This window comes from Phacochoerus africanus, chromosome 2 (assembly GCF_016906955.1).
Source record: "Phacochoerus africanus isolate WHEZ1 chromosome 2, ROS_Pafr_v1, whole genome shotgun sequence".
NCBI lineage: Eukaryota > Metazoa > Chordata > Mammalia > Artiodactyla > Suidae > Phacochoerus > Phacochoerus africanus.
In genome coordinates, this window is record NC_062545.1 from 237,969,578 (window position 1) to 237,988,733 (window position 19,156).

Sequence of the window (19,156 nt, forward strand, 5' to 3'; positions counted from 1 at the left end):
TAGCAAAATTTGCTTCTCAATTGCTTTTTGCTGAGTATCAGTAGCTGTTTCATTTCTATTGCTGAGTAGTATACCATTGTATAGATATGCCACAATTTGTTTATCCAGTTACCAGTTAATCAAGACATTTGGGTTCTTTCTAGGTTTTTGGCTATTATGAATAAAGTTCTTAGGAGCATTCATGCACAAGTATTTGTATGGACATAAATTTTCATTTTGGGGGGTGAATACCTAGAAGGCTAATTTCTGGAATATATGATAGATATGCATAACTTTGTAAGAAACTGCCAGGCTGTTTCCCAAAATGATTATTCCACTTTGTATTCTCATCAGCAATTTATGAGAGTTCTAGTTGCTCCTCATTCTCATTAACACTTGGCTTTGTCATATTTTAAAATTTTATATAATCTAGTGGGTGTATAGTGTTATCTCTCTCTCTCTTTTTTTTTTTGCTCCTTAGGGCTGCACCCTGTTTTCTTTCTTTTTTTACTTTTTTTTAAGGGTTGCACTAGCAGCATATGAAAGTTCCCAGGCTAGGGATCAAATCAGAGCTGCAATTGCTAGCCTATGCCACAGCCAGAGCAAAGCCAGATCTGAGCCATGTCTGCGACGTGCACCACAGCTTATGGCAATGCCAGATACCCAACCCACTGAATGAGGCCAGGGGTCAAACTGGCATCCTCATCGATACTGGTTGGATTCATTACTGCTGAGCCACAATGGGAACTCCCTCTCATTATGTTTTTAATTAATATGTCTTTGATGACTAATGACATTGAGCTTCTAGTCATATGCTTATTTGCCACCTGTACATCCGTTTTGGTGAAGTGTCTATTCAAATTTTCTGTCCAATTTGAAAATGTGGGTTCTTTGTTTTCTTAATTTTGAGTTTTGAGATTTCTTTTTTATAGTCCTTTATCAGTCTTATATGTTTTGGAGTTCCTACTGTGGTACAGTGGGTTAAGAATCTGATTGCTGTGGCTCGGGTCACTTTGGAGGTGAAAGTTTGATCCCTGGCAGGAGCAGTGGGTTAAAGGATCTGGTGTTTCTGCAGCTGTGTCATAGGTAACGGCTGTGGTGTGGGTTCAGTCCCTGGTCCGGAAACTTCCATATGTCACAGTTGTGGCCATAAAAAAAAAAAAGAAAACAGATAGGTTTTGCAAATATTCTCAGTCTGTGACTTACTTTTTTAACAGGGTTTTTGAGGAACACATGTTTTTTTTCTTTTTTTAAATTTATTTTAATTTTTATTTTCAGGGCTGTACCTGCGGCATAGGGAGGTTCCCAGGCTAGGGGTCAAATCGGAGCTGTAGCTGTTGGCCTACGCCACAGTCACAGCAACTGAAGATCTGTGCCTTGTCTGTGACCTATACCACAGCTCACAGCAATGCTGGATCCTTAACCCACTGGGTGAGAACAGGGATCTAACCTGCATCCTCATGGATGCTAGTCAGATTTGTTCCCACTGAGCCTCGATGGGAACTCCCACATGTTTTATTAATGATTAATTTCAAGTTAAGTTTTGCATATGGTATGAGGCAAGGATAATATGTTGTTTTATTATGATTTATGTAATTATATATTATATTTTATATAATATATTTATATTTGTTTCTATTTTACTCCATTGGTCTATGTCTATTTTTATGCCACTACCTCACTGTCTTGATTACTGTAGCTTTTACAGTAAGTCTTGAATTAAATGAAATTGAAGAATATTTGGGAAGAGGAATTGACATGAGTCTAAGTGGGAGGCATACTTTGATTCAATGAAAAGAAATAGATTTTAGCACCAGGAAAATAGAGAGGGCCTTGTAAAATGTACTGAATTACCCATCTCTTGGAAAAATCAGGACTTGAAGGTAAGCTAAAATGAAACTTTGATTTGTGATGCCGGACAAGGAGAATGACAGATCTGTACTCTTGAGTATCCTTTTCAGGCCATGGATCTTGAGCTTTCCTTTTTTTCCCTCCCTGTGGCACTTAGTTCTAATCTTCATTGACAGAAAGGTAGTTGGTGCTTTCTGGAATTTAGCAGGTTCCTGAATGTTTGGTCTTTGACCTTTGTTAAGGACTAGCATGCTATACTCCCAGTGTGGGATTCCGTCTTTTGTTATTCTCCACTGATGTTTTGGAAACTGAGCTCTTTGTGATCATTTGGACAGGAGCTCTTCTTGATAACTGCTTATTCCCAGAAAGAAATTACTTCTCACTCTTGTTTAAAACCTTTTGTCTAGATCTGGCCTGTTAAGTGCTTCTTTTGGCATGAATACAATGAAGGAGTTCCTATGATGGGTTTTAAGTAAAGGAACATATGTAATTTAAACCTTAGAATGATACCTGACATGAAATTGGTTGCCCGCCATAGTAGTAATTTAGTTCCCTCTACCTTCTTGTCAGGAGGCTGTAGGAGATTTCTGACCTTAGTAAGTGATTAGATTGGATGGCTTTAAAGGGCCCTTCTTCTTACTCTCTGCCTTCCAGCTTTGATTAAAAGTCCCAGCGTCTTTTCTTTAATAATTTAGACCTAAAAAATCTTGTTCTAACTCTAATTTTGGCATCTAGTAGTTACTCAAGAAATGTTGATTGAATAAATTAATTTCCAAAAATTCTTCATGGTATCTTCTTTTTCTCTCTTGCAGTTAAAAGAGCCAAATTCCAAGGTTCACCAGGTAAGGCCAGTTTTTAATTATTATGTCCTTCTCCACATAACTTGGTGTGATTTAAGAGCAGTCTTTCAAAAAATCATTGATTTCATTTAATTCATTGATATTTTTAAGAGAGTTACATTTTGCTGGAAGTGCATGACAGAGCCCATTTTCTCACATGTCTAATATGAGGTAATTGTTTTAAGCAGTCTTTTGACAATTTGATGAGTCAAAAATGATAATTTTTTTTCATTTTACCAAGTTATTATTAACTTCTTCCATAGAAAAGTGAACTCTTGGGAGTTCCCATTATGGCTTAGCAGGTTAGGAACACAATTAGTGTCCGCAAAGGTGTGGGTTTGATCCCTGGCCTCACTCAATGGGTTAAGGATCCAGCATTGCTGCAAGCTGCTTCGTAGGTCATAGATGTGGCTTGGATCTGGCATTGTGGTGGCTGTGGTGTAGGCTGGCAGGTCCAGCTCCAGTTGGACCCCTCCCTAGTCTGGGAACTTCCATATGCCACAGGTGCAGCCCTAAAAAAAGAAGAAGAAAAGAAAAAAAAACAAAAAAGTGAACTCTCAATTCAGTGCCCTTAATCATGGATATACAGAGGAAGTCACAGAATGTGCTGTGTTAATTAAGCATTAGGTTAGATTTCTGAGTTTTGAGATCCAGGCCACCTACCTTTGTTTTTTTTCAAACCTATCTTTGTTTAGTACTCAACTTATACACTCAAGTTAGAGAATTTCCTTTTTACAACTCTGTAATAATATTTCTTTTTATGTAAGTTGTGCTTTAGGCCACACTCAATAGATTAAGCTTGAAATCTACTTCCTTTATGAGGATTTTTCCTCAATTCTTGTCCCTGTAAACAGCTAGAGGTAACTCTTCTTTCCTCTTCTGGATTTTTTTCTCTTTCTCTATGGTACTTATTTCTGTATACATTTTATTAAATTTTCATGTCTTCTTTCCTACAAAATCAATTAGATTATTATTTTTTTCAAACTGTTGGTGGGCTATAAAATCTATTTAGTTGGTTGTGATTAACATTTTAACTAAATAAGTTAGAAAAGGAAATATTAGTGTATCTCATATTTTATTTCCTAAAGCTTTTGTGTTTGTATATATGTGTATATGTATCCACTAGTTAGATATATTTCTTAAATTTGAAAAATATTGTTATAGATTATGTTTTTGAGAATGTATTTTACAACTTTTTGTAGCTCTATGCTTAGAATGATGCTGTACTGTACAATATATAATTTTGTTTTTTTCCTACATGTAATACTGTAATTTGGACATTGCTTAATTCCAAAGGCCTTGTGAGATTGGGTAACAATCTAAGCACTAAGTATTACATCTTTGTTTTGTATGTTTTTCAAAGACAAATTTAACACATATGTGACCCTGAAAGTGCAAAATGTGAAGAGCACAACTGTAGCAGTTTGTGGTGATCAACCTTCCTGGGAACAAGATTTTATGTTGTAAGTACTTTGTAGCAGCAGCATGTCTATGATATTTGATAATCTTTCCAAGGTAATCAGATTGGATTAGACAAGTATAAGAAACTTGTGATTTTATGTATATCTAAGATTTATAAAATATGTAAGTGCCTAAAAACATATTTTAATAGCATGTTAAATATTCTTTTAGAAAATTAGAGAGATGGGGAGTTCTTTTCATGGCTCAGCAGTTAACAAACCCGGCTAGGATCCATGAGGATGTGGGTTTGATCCCTGGACCCACAGTGGGTTAAGGACCTGGCATTACCACGAGCTGTGGTATAAGTCACAGACGAGGCTTGGATCCTGTGTTTCTGTGATTGTGGTGTAGGCCAGCAGCTCAGCTCTGATTCAACCCCTAGCCTGGGAACTTTCATATGCTGTGGGTGCAGCCATAAAAAACAAAAACAAAAAAGAAAAGAAAATTAGAGGAGCAAATGAGGTGTGTGGTAGGTGAAATACATCTGCAGTTTTGTTTTCTTCCGAATTTTTAATCTGTTCTTAGAAGTGAATTATGTATTCAAGTAAACTTCCAGTTAGTTTATGTTGGTGAAAATACTGCCTAGCCAGATTTTCCTAGTGGTCAGAATTAGCTGTAGTATAACATACTTAGCATGCTATTAAACCTAACTTAATCTTTCTTGGATTCTCAGAAGCCTCTTTGGAGGAATGTGGTTATGCTTGTGAGGACTGTGTGTACCCAAGTTGCCTGCTTTCGAAGATGAGGATTTCTGTGCTTAAAATCCTTTTGTTTTACTGAGTAAAATGTCCTACCTTCATCTAATTAATGAAAATGAGTAAATGTTAGTAGCATTGCCTACATAAGACATAGGATTTAGTATATTATAATTGTAAGCTCTGGCCATAAAAATGATATTTCCTTTTTTTTCTTTATATTTTAGCAATTTTTTTCTTGACCTAGTAAAGGGGAAAAAAATGTAGAATATCATTTTGAAGGACTGAGCAAATCACTTAGCCTCTCTGAGTGTCAGTTTCCTTATCTCTACTCTTATCTCTCGTAAGGTCTACTCTCTTTTGTGTGTGTGTGTGTGTGTGTGTGTCTTTTTAGGGCCACACCCATGGCATGTGGAAGTTCCCAGGCTAGGGATCCAATTGGAGCTATAGCCATTGGCCTATGCCAGAGCTACAGCAACACTGAAGCCAACCTGTATCTGCATGAATCGAAGCTATATCTGTGACCTATATCACAGCTCATGGAAACACTGGATCCTTAACCCACTGAGCAAGACCGGGGATTGAACCTGCGTCCTTATGGATACTAGTCGGGTTCATTAACCGCTGAGCCATGATGTGAACTTCAAGGCCTACTCTCTTTTACAAGGTTATATTTGTTTTTGGGCACAGTGGAGTCCCACAAGAAAATATATTAAAATTGCTATGAAATTTGTGACTGAAGTGAAATTCCTTTGTGAGTTTTTTTTTTTTTTTTTGTCTTTTGTCTTTTTTGTTGTTGTTGTTGTTGCTATTTCTTGGGCCGCTCCCACGGCATATGGAGGTTCCCAGGCTAGGGGTCGAATCGGAGCTGTAGCCACCGGCCTACGCCAGAGCCACAGCAACGCGGGATCTGAGCCGCGTCTGCAACCTACACCACAGCTCACGGCAACGCCGGATCGTTAACCCACTGAGCAAGGGCAGGGACCGAACCCGCAACCTCGTGGTTCCTAGTCGGATTCGTTAACCACTGCGCCACGACGGGAACTCCCCTTTGTGAGTTTTACAGTGCATCTCAGACATAGAATGACTCTTTTTTTTATGGGGAAACATTCTAATCCTCTGGGCTTTTTTTTTTTCTTTTTCTTTTGACGGCTGCACCTGAAGCATAGGGAAATTCTTGGGCCATAGCTCTATTGGAGTTGCAGCTGGGACCTATGCCACAGCCACAGCAACACTGAATCTGATCCGCATCTGTGACCTAAGCTGTAGCTTGAGGCATCACTGGATCCTTAACCCACTATATCTGGCCAGGGATCAAACCCATATCCTCACAGAGACAGCATTAGGCCCTTAACCTACTGAGCCACAATGGGAACTCCTAATCCTTTGAGCTTTTTATATATTGCTGCTTATTTGTACCATTTAGGAAACTTTATTATAATAGTTAAAGGTTAAGATTATGAGGGTTTGGGCTAAGATAAAAATGGAAGAATCAATAGAAAAGGATGAATAGAAGATGTTAAGGAAGTAGAAAAAAGTTTTCTTGGATGATTGAGTGGCTAGTGTGCTACTCACTAGGATAGGAGATAATATAATATCAGTTATGAACAAGCTTATATTTGAGGTTCTTACAGGACAGGTAGGAAGAAAGTTGCAGAAGATAGTTAGAAACTTGAACCTGGCACTCATGGAAGAAGGCCGGGTTGGAGATATACTTTGGTCAGTTGAAGCCACAGGGGTAGATGAGAAAGCTTGGGGAAAGTAGATAGTGTAAGTAAAGGGCCTGGGGAAGAGCCTGGAGAACACCAGCATTTAAAGAGGGTTAAGAAGGAATGAACTGAGAGGAAGGAGAAACAGGATAGTGGTGTCCTGGAAGCTGAAAGAACCGGGCTTCAAAAAGAGGCTGTTTGCTATCAGACTTCTCCCTGGTTGCCTCTTTGTCATGATTATAAACCTTATTTATTCCGTTTCTCACTTATAGTGAAGCTGAAAGAACCGGGCTTCAAAAAGAGGCTATTTGCTATCAGACTTCTCCCTGGTTGCCTCTTTGTCATGATTATAAACCTTATTTATTCCGTTTCTCACTTATAGTGATGTCAGAGTGAGACCAAGCGCTTCTTCACTTGTATAAAGTCAGCTATGCACATTTTTTTTTTCAAGTCTCTTCCTGTACCACTGTTAGCCACACCACAGTTTTGGCTGTAGAATATAAACTTAGCAGTCCTACTTTCTTCTGACTTCCATTTGGCTATAGTAATCACTCACTGTCATAACTGTTCCCAGTATGTGAAATGTAGTGATCTTCTGCAGTCTCTCATCAGCACAGTAGCTTTATTATTTAAAAAAAAAATTTTTAATTTTAATTGATTTACAATGTTGTGCCAATTTCTGCTGTAGAGCATAGTGATCCAGTCATACATGTATATGTATACATTCACTTTCTTATATTATCTTCCATCATGGTCTATCCCAAGAGACTGGTTATAGTTCCTTGTGCTATGCAGTAGGACCTCATTGTTTATCCATTCTAAATGTAATGATTTGCATCTCTTAATGCCAGACTCCCAGTCCATCTCACTCCCTCCTATTGTTATCCGTTTATTTTCCAGTTTTCCATAGCACTTCCCCTTTCAGCCCTGCTGTGACATGTGTGAATTTTCTTCTGTCACCCACCTTGAGATTCTCTGTGGATTTTGTCCTTTCTCCTTTTACTTCATTTATTTATTCATGTATGTATATATGTATTTAGTCTTTTTAGGGCCACACCCACGGCATATGGAGGTTCCCAGGCTAGGGGTCAAATCAGAGCTGCAGCTGTCGGCCTCCTCCATAGCCACAGCAATGCCAGATCCAAGCCGCATCTGTGACCTACACCACAGCTCACGGCAATGCTGGATCCTTAACCTGCTGTGCCACTAAGCAAGGCCAGGGAATGAACCCATGTGTTCATGGATACTAGTTGGATCCGTTACCGCTGAGCCATGATGGGAACTCCAGTCCTTTCTCCTTTTACACATGGGCTTTAATAGCTACATTTTCCACCTTTTTATTCCTATTCCTTTTACCCTGTCCTCCTTCTGTCACTGACAACTCCATGCAAATGCTGGTCGTTTGTCTCCCTTTCTCCTTTTTCTTTCTCCCTGATGTATTATGTGGTAGTATCTAATATTAATTTCGGTATTTTTCATTTATTTTTAGGATTTCTGTATCTTATTTCCAGGACAAGATTGTTCTTTTCTTTTTTTTAGCTGTGCCTGCAGCATATGGAAGTTCCCAGACCAGGAATCGAACCCACACTATAGCAGCGACCTGAGATGCTGCAGTGACAATGCTGGATCCTTAACCTGCTGTGCCACAAGAGAATTCCAGATTGTTCCTTTTTTAAGGGGAAGGAGGGAATCTTAACTTACTGTGAATTTGCCTAGCCCAGGATGTTGTATACATGTGTGCACGTATACTCTTGACTGAGTTAATAGAAACAGAAACTTCCTCAGAGCTCTGAGGATGAGACATAAACAGAGCTCTCAGATTACTTTTAGTTGGGCCATCTGAGCAAATGTAGATAAGAAGCTTCTCATAGAAGATATCCTCATTGTCTGGGCTTTTCTTCACACCACTCAGAGTTCCCTGAAGAACAGATTTTCTTCTTTATCCAAGTCAAGCTGTAAAGACCTCTGGCTGTTTCTTTTAGCTATTGGCTCTGCTTTGGGAATATTATGTTTGTATCCCCAAGCAATTTTCCTTTTCTAGATTCAAAAGGTTTGGGGTTGTTAACATATATTTTCCAAGGCCTACTTTTCAGCTGTGAACCATTCTCCAGATAGCTTGGAATTTTTAAAGACAGAAACTGGGCCCTATATTGTACTGGTATCCCGGAGTACCAAGCTATATGTGTTGTATGTATTCAGGGAACATTAATTAAATGAACAGATGAGCTCAGTACTTCTCTATTCTATTGTATTTATGTAAAAGGGGCAAAATGTCTTTGCTTCACTTGTTTTCAACACAGTTGATATGAATTCTATGGCTGTAATACCACATCTCAAACTTGTGAATCTGAGAACGTGTATCTTAACAGTACAATAGGAAGCCAAGCTTTCTCAAAAGCATAAACTTGAAACTTCTACATGTGATGAATACCTCTTGTTTTCCTGAGAATACCTTTCTGCTTTCCCTGCTAGAATGAACTTTTCTCATCTTTTTTGCATTTTCCCTCAAAAAACTTTGTGTTTCCATAAGAGCTTTCTGGAGAATGTTTTTAGCGTTAACATAAATGTTTGCTTGTTCCACCTGAAGACTGTAATTATATTTGAGTTAGCCCTTCCAAGCTATATTCTTCCATGGATGACATTGCTGTTGCTTAGTGGTCATCTCGTTCTTAGAATACTTTCTTTTCAAAGAATTTTTTCTAGTTGTCGTTGCAGAAAAATCATTGCATTGATCATTATCCTGTGATCATTTTGTTTATAAGAGACAGTGCTTCCTTTAACTGATAGTGGCTTCTCCAGAGGCTGAGTGGTGTGAACTAGCACTCTTGAGTGCCCCTAACCTGCCTCTGACCCTGTGCTCTCAACAAACTTATATCTTCTCAGAGGTTCTTTTACTTCTCCCAGGACTCCCTTTTGTATATCTTTTAAAGAAGACTTGCCTTTTCCTCAGAGTTTTCTGTATAAAATCTGTAGGTATAAAAGTTGGGGGTGGTGCTGGTATTAGCAATAAAACATAGAAAACTGTTGCTTAAAGGTGGACATTGTAGGTAGATACACCTGGCAGTTATGCCCTCATTGTTTGGCCTCATTCTTCAAGTGAAACTGTATTATTAATTTATATTTTCAAGCTACCATGATTATAGCTTCAAAGGAGAGGGTTTTTCTGTGCTTTGACAGAGCCATTTTTCTCTGCATACCCTACATATGTTTTTAGGAACCTAAAGAGTTCTTGCAGCATCTGGGACATTTTGATTTTTCCGTGATGACAGAGTCCCGATGAGGACATATTCAAGGTTTAGAAAAACAGGAGATGTAGCTGTTTCTTTCACATTATCTGATTGTCTAAAAAAGGCTTTCTTCTTTCCTTTAGTGAGATTAGTCGCCTTGACCTGGGTTTAAGTGTAGAGGTATGGAACAAAGGACTGATCTGGGACACCATGGTGGGCACTGTGTGGATCGCACTGAAGACGATTCGTCAGTCAGATGAGGTCAGTAAGTGCACATTGCCCATTTGCACTAGCCCTTGCTTCTCTCCATCCTACCTCCATTTAGCTAATATTCAGCCATGCAGCTTAGATGGCTCTGTTCCCTTTCTAATTAGAGAACATAAAACTAGCTCATTCCTAATCTCAGCAGGAGGTTCAAGGGGTTTTATTTGAGTCTGGCTTTCCCTCTGCCCTATGACTGAACTTGGAGATGCCAAAGCACCTCTTTAGCATTATCGGGTAGATAGCTCCTTTTTAATTCTGTGTGTGTTGGGGGATGGTGGATCGAAGGATGGAGGAGGAGAGTGCGAGGGAGGGGAGAGAGGAGTGTCCGGGGAAGGGTAAGTATGTGTGGATGTGATAACTAGCTTGCTTGCTAGGTTGATCTAGGCTGCCTGTGTCTTTTGCATTCCCTCTCAGTCAGTATTCTGAGAGGAGTTCCTCAGGCAGCTGTTTCGGTTCTGTTCTCTGCTCTTTAAGTCACCTATTCCAGGGAACTAGTTTCGGCCTTCCTTCTTCCACATGTAACCTTATATGTTCAAGGAACTACAGGCTTGGCATTTGGCCTTCACACTATCTTATTTAACGCAGTGTTTTGAAGACTGAATTTCCACTACACTTTACCAGATGAGAACATAACTCAGCATTATTTTCCCATGACACTCACTTTGGATATTTTCATTGTGGCTCCAGTTTAGTTCAGCTTAACTAGCAATGTTAATAGCTCTGTAGTGATTAGAAGTCATGGCATATTAAGTGACGTAGTCACTAAGAATTACACAAATTAAATATTGGTCCATGGAGAAGTTTTGTTTTTGAGTTTGGTACTCTGGAAATTCTGTCCTTGGTGGACTGGCAGAAAGCTAACCACAGTGAAAGCTTCTCTTCCACCAAAGAGGGAGAATAGAAGCCACATACAGCAGAGGCAGGTGGTGACCTTGGTGTGTTTACCTCGTTAGGATACGTGAGTGGCCCAGACAAGCTCTTTAACGGGGAAATTGAGAGAAGAAAACAGCTGGCTCTTTAACCAAGAAGGGAGTCGTGAAAGAGTGAAGTTTAATCTTAGATTTCTGTTTTCTAGGAAGGGCCTGGAGAATGGTCCACGTTGGAGGCAGAGACGTTAATGAAAGATGATGAGATCTGTGGAACGAAAAACCCAACTCCCCACAAAATTTTGCTGGACACAAGATTTGAGTTGCCTTTTGGTGAGTCTGATTAGATTTTAAAAACCATTTAATTTACCGTATTGTTTGAAATTGTTTTCGGGTTTTTTTTTTTTTTTTTTGTCTTGGTTTTTAGGTCCACACATGCTGCATATGGAAGTTCCCAGGCTAGGGGTCAAATCAGAGCTGAGCTGCTGGCTTACACCACAGTCACAGAAACACAGGATTCAAGCCTCGTCTGCGACCTGTACCACAGCTTGTGTCAATGCCAGATCCTTGACCCACCGATCGAACCCACATCTTCATGGATCCTAGTTGGGTTCGTTTCTGCAAGCTGCAATAACTCTAGCAATTTCCCAGTTTTCAGATGTTTTATAATTGGTTTAAATGGTATCCTGTTTAATTTTATTCAATTTTTATTTTGACTTTACATTATTAATATCCATGTATGCTATTGTTGTTGTTGCTATGTTCTATTTCAGTCTATGTACATCTTGTAGCTTATGGTGATTTCAGCAAAAATGGCATGATTTTCCAGTAAGCTCTGAAATAGCTAAACTCAGAACGATGATTACTTCAGAAAAATAGAAAGAAAGACTATCTTGTGTGTCTGTAGGCCAAGTTCTAGGTGAAGAGAAAAGCAATTGGAGTTCTTGATTACAGTTTAGTTGCTTATGTTCTTAGCGCTGTGTTCTTAGCTATACTAGTCTGAAATGGAGTTTCTGTCTTACTGAATTGGGAGGGGATGGGTGAGAATGGGTTTTGGTTTCATAAATTGTTCTTAAAAGTTTTGGGAGATTTCCTTTTGTGTGTGTGTGTGTCTTTTTAGGGCTGGCTAGGAGTTGAATTGGAGCTGTAGCCGCTGGCCTACACCACAGCCACAGCAATGCCAGATCCAAGCTGCGTCTGCAACCTACACCACAGCTCACGGCAATGCTGTATTGTTAACCCACTGAGCAAGGCCAGGGATTGAACCTGCGTCCTCGTGGATATTAGTCAGATTAGTTTACACTGAGCCATGACAAGAACTCCCTCCTTTTTTTTATATATAATTTTATTTTTTTGGTCTCATCTGTGGCATATGGAAGTTCCCAGGCTAAGGGTGGAATCAGAGCTGCAGTTGCCAGCCTAGGCCACAGCCAGGGCAATGCCATATCCGAGCTGCATCTGTGACCTGCGCTGCAGCTCAGATCCTTATCCCATTGAGTTAAGGATCGACCCCTCATCCTCATGGATAATAATGAGGTTTTTAACCTGCTGAGCCACAATGGGAACTCCTCCATCATCTAAGTAACTTTTAATTTTTTATATTATTATATTGTAAACTCAGAAAATACAGGTGTGCATAAGGACATAAAGATTTCTTAAAATTTCACCAATTAGAAATGTTTTTTTATATGTTATGTTCTAGTTTTTTAATGCATATACACAGTTTTCCTATAAAATGGCACTGTATATATTACATTTTAACCTATTTTATTTTCTAATTACATAGTTATATGCATGTTATATAAAATGTTGTCCTTAAGTATTTTCAGTGGTTGATTTTATTTTATTGTACGAATGTACAATAATAATAAAAATAACATTTGTTGACCAATAACTATGTGTGTGCCAGTGGGTGTATCACTAAGTATTTACATATGTAATCTCATTTAATCCTCACTTCAGTCCTTTGAGGTAGACCCAGCTATTACTTCCATTTTAGAGATGAGGAAATGGAGGCACAGAGCATTGAAGTCTTTTGCCTGGGTTGATTTAGTAAGTGGTAAAGCATTGAAACTTGGTTGATTTGGCTCCAGAGCCTGGGCTTTTAATTTAAGTTGTAATATATTTAACCATTCCTTTTGTTGAGTACTTTATTCAAAGTTTGTATGATAAATAGTACTGCAGTAAATATCCTTGTAGCTCTGTATTTTTTTCTTCAAACATTTTGAGGGATGAGGCAGTAATATATGCACAGTAGTTTAACACTTTATCCAGTGAAAATTAGGTCTCCCTCACAAATCAGTTATCTTTCTTATATATTACTACAGTTAATACTTTGTTGTGTATCTTTCCAGAGTCAGTCTTTGAATTTTATAAGCATAGGTATAAACCCTCAACCCCTTTTAAAAACATAGACCTAGATAGTTCCTGTTGTGGCTCAGTGGGTTAAGAACCTGGCTAGTATCCATGAGGATGTGGGTTCAGTCCCTGACCTCATTCAGTGGGTTAAAGGATCTGGCGTTGCCATGAGCTATGGTGTAGGTACAGCTGTGGCGCAGATCTGGTGTTGCTGTGGCTATGGTGTAGGCCGGCAGCTGCAGCTCTGATTCCACCCCAGCCTGGATACTTCCATAAGCTGCAGGTGCAGCCCTAAAAAAAAAAAAATCATGGACACAAATAGTAGCATATTCTAACACATTCATTGTCTACTTAACAATGTATCTTGGTGAATTGTTATATCAGAACGTATAGACCTACAGCACAGCAACTCTTCCTCACCTGTTCTTTTTAAGTACAAGGTATACCATTTTATGGATGAGGAAATGCTGTACAAATCAGGTAGTAAATTACTTGAAGCTTTTATTATAAGGCTTGGAAATATTGCCATCAATTGCTGAAGAATGGTTTGAGGGGAAGGAGGTAAAAGTTTAGGTAAGAGGGGGAAAAAGAAGAAAGGGCTGTATTTGATTCCTTCATATGGATTACTAGAAAGTTTATCTGTATAAATATTATCAAAGTTGATCTGATCCATATTTTGTTTGTTTATTTATTTATTTTTAGGGCCACACCCATGGCGTATGGAAGTTCCCAGGATAGGTGTTGAATCAGAGCTGCAGCCATCAGCCTATGCCACAGCCACAGCAACACCAAAATCTGAGCTGTGTCCACCACTTAAGCCACAGCTAACAGCAATGCCAGATCCTTAACACACTAAGCGAGGCCAGGGATCAAACCTGTGTTCTCATGGACACGAGTCAGATTCATTACCACTGCACCACCATGGGAACTCCTGTTCGTTTATTTTTTTATGGCTGCACCTGATGCACATGGAAGTTACTGGGCCAGGGATCAAATCTAAGCTGCAGCTGCGACCTACTCCACAGCTGTGACAATGCTGGATCCTTAAACCAATGTGCCATAGTGGGAACTCCCTGATCCATGTTCTGTCTTACTGTTTCTCTTTTGTGCTGGATATATGGATACATCTGATATTCTTAAAACATGTTTCATGTTTTGGAAATTGTTAACATTCGGTCGAGGCAATGTATACCATTATTTTTCTTTACTATTTATTTATTTATTTGTCTTTTTAGACATATGGAGGTTCCCAGGCTGGGGGTCTAATCAGAGCTATAGCTGCTGGCCTATACCAGAGCCACAGCAACACCAGATATGAGCCACTTCTGCAACCTATACCACAGCTCATGGCAACACTGGATCCTTAACCCACTGAGCAAGGCTAGGGATCGAACATGCAACCTCATGGTTCCTAGTCAGATTCGTTTCCACTGTGCCACAACAGGAACTCCCTCTTTACTCTTTTTTAAAAAAAAAAACTGTGGTAAAATACACATAATGTAAAATTAACTATCTCAGTCATTTAAAACATGCAGTTCAGTGGTATGATGCCATTCATAATGTTGTGCAGCTATCACCCCATTCATATCCATAGCTCTTTTCATCTTGCACTACTAAGACTCTATACCCACTAAAAAATTAACTCCCCTCCCTGGTGGTCTAGCAGGTAAGGATCCATCATCGTCGCTGCAACCAATGGCTTGGGTTGCTGCTGTGGCATGGGTTTAGTTCCTGTCCTGGGAACTTCCACATGTCCTGGACTCGGCAAAAACAAAAAGAAACAAAAAAATACTCCTCTTTTCTCTCTGCCCCCGGCCCTTGGCAACCACCGTTCTACTTTCTGTCTCTGATTTTGACTATGCTAAGTACCTCATGTAAGTGGAATTGTACAGTATTTGTCTTTTTGTAACTGGATTAATTCACTTGGCATAATGTCCTCAAGATTCATCCATGTTGTAGCATTTGTTAGAATTTCCTTCCTTTTAAAGACTGAACAGTATTCCTTTGTAAGTATATATATCACATTTTGCTTATGTCTTAATTCATTGATGGCCACTGGGGTTGCTTCCACATTTTAGCTGTTGTGAATAATGCTGATGTGGACATGGGTGTGCAAATATATCTTTGAGGTTCTACTTTCAGTTCTGTTGGGTATATACCCAGAAGTTGAATTGCTGGGTCATATGGTAATGCTTTTTTAATTTTTTGAAGAATCACCATACTGATTTTCATAGTGCCTGTACCATTTCACACTCCCACCAATAGCAGACAAAGGTTCCAATTTCTCCACATTCAGCACATGTTACTTTCTGGCTTGTTTGTTTTTCTGTTTTTTTGATAATAGCCATCCTAATGGGTATTCAGTAGTATCTCATTGTAGCTTTGACTCGTACTTCCCAAATGATTAGTGATGTTGAACATCTTTTTATGTGTTTAGTGGCCATTCTTATATCTTCTTTGGAAAAATGTCTATCAAGTCCTTTGCCCATTTTTGAATTGGGTTTTTGTTATTGTTGAGTTTTAGGAGTTCTCTTTATATTCTGGGGATTAATTCCTTATCATATATATGCCTGCAAATATTTTTTCCTATTCTGTGGGTTACCTTTTTGTTCTGTTGATATTGTATTTTGACGTAGAACATTTAAAAAATTTTGACAATGTCTAATTTGTCTGTTTTTTTTTTGTTGTTGTTGTTGTTGCCTGTGGCTTTGGTGTCCTAGCCAAAAAATCATTTCTAAATCCAGTGTTGGACAGTTTTGATCCTATGGTTTTTTTTCTAAGAGTTTTCTAGTTTTTGGTCTTACATTTAGGTTTTGATCCATTTTGAGTTAATTTTTCCGTATCGTATTAGGTTAGGGTCCACTTTCTTTTTTGCATGTGGATATCCAGTTATCCCAGCACCATTTCTTGGAAGAACTCTTTCCCCCCTTGAATTTTCTTGGTACCCTTGAAAAGAATCATTTAACCATATATGTGAGGGTTTATTTCTGAGCTCTCTATTCTGTTTTATTGGTCTACTTGTCTATCTTTATGTCAGTAACATAGTTTTAATTTTGATTTACTGTAGCTTTGTAGTAGGTTTTGAAATAAGAAAGTATGGGTCCTCCAGCTTTGTTCTTCATTTTCAAGACTGTTTTGGCTATTCGGGGTCCATTAGGATTCCATATGAATTTTAGGGTGGGTTTTGTATTTCTGCAAAAAAAAAAAAAAATCATTGGGATTTTAACAGCAACTGATTGAATCTGTAGAGCATTTGGGGTAGTATTGACATTTTAACAATATTAAGTCTTCTGATACAGAGGAATAATAGTATATTATTTTGATTTTTGTGAAGATTCAAGATAATGTTCATGGCAAGAACCAAGCCAGTGAAATTTGTCCACCACCCCTACCCTTCTAACTTAGATCATTTGATTTATTTAAGTATTATCAACTCATGATTAAATTATTAACCTAGTAATGTGGTTTCTTCTTTTTGTCGTAGATATCCCAGAGGAGGAAGCCAGATATTGGACCTACAAATTGGAGCAGATCAATGCCTTGGAAGCTGACACTGAGGTAGGAATTGTTTTTGTTTTTGTTTTTTCCAATATAAAGAGATGGGGAAAGTCTCTTTATAGGACATTTTATGGTTTGTCAAGGGACTGATGATCCAGGAGCATGTTGAAGAATGCAAGCATTTAAACTGTATTAAAGAAAAAAGGCATGGAGTGCCTGTTGTGGCTCAGTGGGTTAAGAACCTGACAGTAGTATCTGTGAGGATGAGGGGTCAATTCCTGGCCTTGCTCAGTGGGTTAAGCATCCAGTATTGCCACATTCTCTGTTGTATGTCACAGATGCAGTGTTGCTGTGGCTGTGGCATAGGCCTCAGCTGTGGCTCCAATTCGACCCTTAGCCTGGGAACTTTCATATGCCACAGGTGTGGCCCTAAAAAAGAAAAAAAAAAAAAAAAAAGGCAGCTAGAAGATTGCCTGTATTAGAAGGATCTGTATGCCTTTCCTGTTCCTCTCATTGCACCCCAGGAGTGGCTAATTTGGCACTGAGTTGGGTCTCAACTCTACGGAATGAACTTATGCTAGGGAATCTGTCCTCTTGTTGCACAGAATAGCAGAAGGCTATTTTTCCTGCTTGTTCCCAGATTTTTGGATATGTATCCTTACTTGTGTGCTCTTTTTGGGAATGTTTAGACTATTGCATTGCTTGGTCCTGCTCTCCTAACTTATCTCCAGAGATGAGTCTGGTGCACAGAAAAGAACACAATCAACTCAATCTGGGCCATGAGGATTGGAGAGTGTTTTTGTTGGTGGTGATGGAGGGAAAAGATAATTTTTTTTTTTTTACTTCAGTACAGTTGGACTATTCAAAAATTTGTCTGATAATAAGGCAGAATTTGGAGTACCAGGGGATAATTTCAGTGGAAATGTCTGATAAACAACCTCATGAGAGAATCTGAAGCTCAGGGTTGGATGAAGTGGGGACCTATAGGCATAGAGTTTGGATTCATCAATATTTATAGCAATTGAAGTCATAGGAATCAAAGCGCTCACTACTCAGGTAATGTAGAAAGAGTATTGAAGAACAGGAACAAAATCTTGGGAAACATCAAAGATAGAATCCTGAGAAACAAAGGAGACTGAGAAAGAGCTGCCTGAAAGAGAGAGTAGGAGAAAAGAAAAAAAGAGTTTTAAGGCATAAATTCTTGACAGTATCAAATGTTACCAAGAGCAGAGAAGATGAGTAATGAGATGGAGCTATTGGATTTGGCAATTAATGATCAGCATTCGCAGATTAGTACTGGAAGCCACAATGCAGTGATTGGATGAGTGTCTTAGTTTCCCAGGGCTGCCATAACAAAGCAACACATTCTGGGTGGTTTACAATGACAGTTCCCACTGTTCTGATGGCTAGAATTTTGACATCAGGTATTGGCAGGATCACTTCCTCCTGGAGGCTCTGATGAAGAAAATGTCCCATGCCTCTTTTCTATCTTGTGGTGGTTCCCAGCAGTCTTTGCTCTTCCTTGGCTTATAGACACATTATTTCATTATCTCTCTCCATTATTACATGCCTCCCTGTGTGTCTGTCTGTCCTAACAATACATTGTCGCTTTTTTTGTGTCTGTGTTCAAATGTCATTGATTTTGTAAGCACATCAGTTATTGGATTAACTCAATCGCATCTGCAGAGAATCAATTTCCTTCTTTCTTTCTTTCTTTTTTGTCTTTTTGCTATTTCTTTTTTTTTGTCTTTTTGTCTTTTTTTTTGTTGTTGCGTTGTTGTTGTTGTTGTTGCTATTTCTTGGGCCGCTCCTGCGGCATATGGAGGTTCCCAGGCTAGGGGTTGAATCGGAGCTGTAGCCACCGGCCTACGCCAGAGCCACAGCAACTCGGGATCCGAGCCGCGTCTGCAACCTACACCACAGCTCACGGCAACGCCGGATCGTTAACCCACTGAGCAAGGGCAGGGACCGAACCCGCAACCTCATGGTTCCTAGTCGGATTCGTTAACCACTGCGCCACGACGGGAACTCTTTCTCTCTTCCTTCCTTCCTTCCTTCCTTCCTTCCTTCCTTCCTTCCTTCCTTCCTTCCTTCCTTCCTTCCTTCCTTCCTTCCTTCTTTCTTTCTTTCTTTCTTTCTTTCTTTCTTTCATTTTCTTTTCCTTCTTTCTTTCTTTCTTTTCTTTTTTCTACTTTTTAGGTCTGCGTCTGCAGCATATGAAAGTTCCCAGACTGGGCTTCGAATTGGAGCTACAGCTGAGGTCTATGCCACAGCCACAGCAACGCAGGATCCGAGCTGCATCTGTGACCTATACCATAGCTCACAGCAATGCTGGATCCTTAACCCGCTGAGCAAGGCCAGGGATGTAATGGGGCTAGATATTTCCAAAATGGCCACCTTTAGAGGAGC

The 19,156-nt window shown here is 39.2% G+C and overlaps 1 protein-coding gene across 5 annotated transcripts in view; it reads left to right on the forward strand.

Annotated features, from left to right (window-relative positions):
- UNC13B (unc-13 homolog B) overlaps window positions 1-19,156 on the forward strand; it is a 240,564-nt gene that overhangs the window by 48,262 nt on the left and 173,146 nt on the right. For all 5 annotated transcript variants that reach the window (XM_047767856.1, XM_047767851.1, XM_047767852.1 and 2 more), the window contains exons 2-6: window positions 2,643-2,672; window positions 4,033-4,132; window positions 9,905-10,022; window positions 11,101-11,224; window positions 16,734-16,807. In XM_047767856.1, the coding sequence (XP_047623812.1) occupies window positions 2,643-2,672; window positions 4,033-4,132; window positions 9,905-10,022; window positions 11,101-11,224; window positions 16,734-16,807 (446 nt within the window). The remainder of the gene's footprint in view (window positions 1-2,642; window positions 2,673-4,032; window positions 4,133-9,904; window positions 10,023-11,100; window positions 11,225-16,733; window positions 16,808-19,156) is intronic.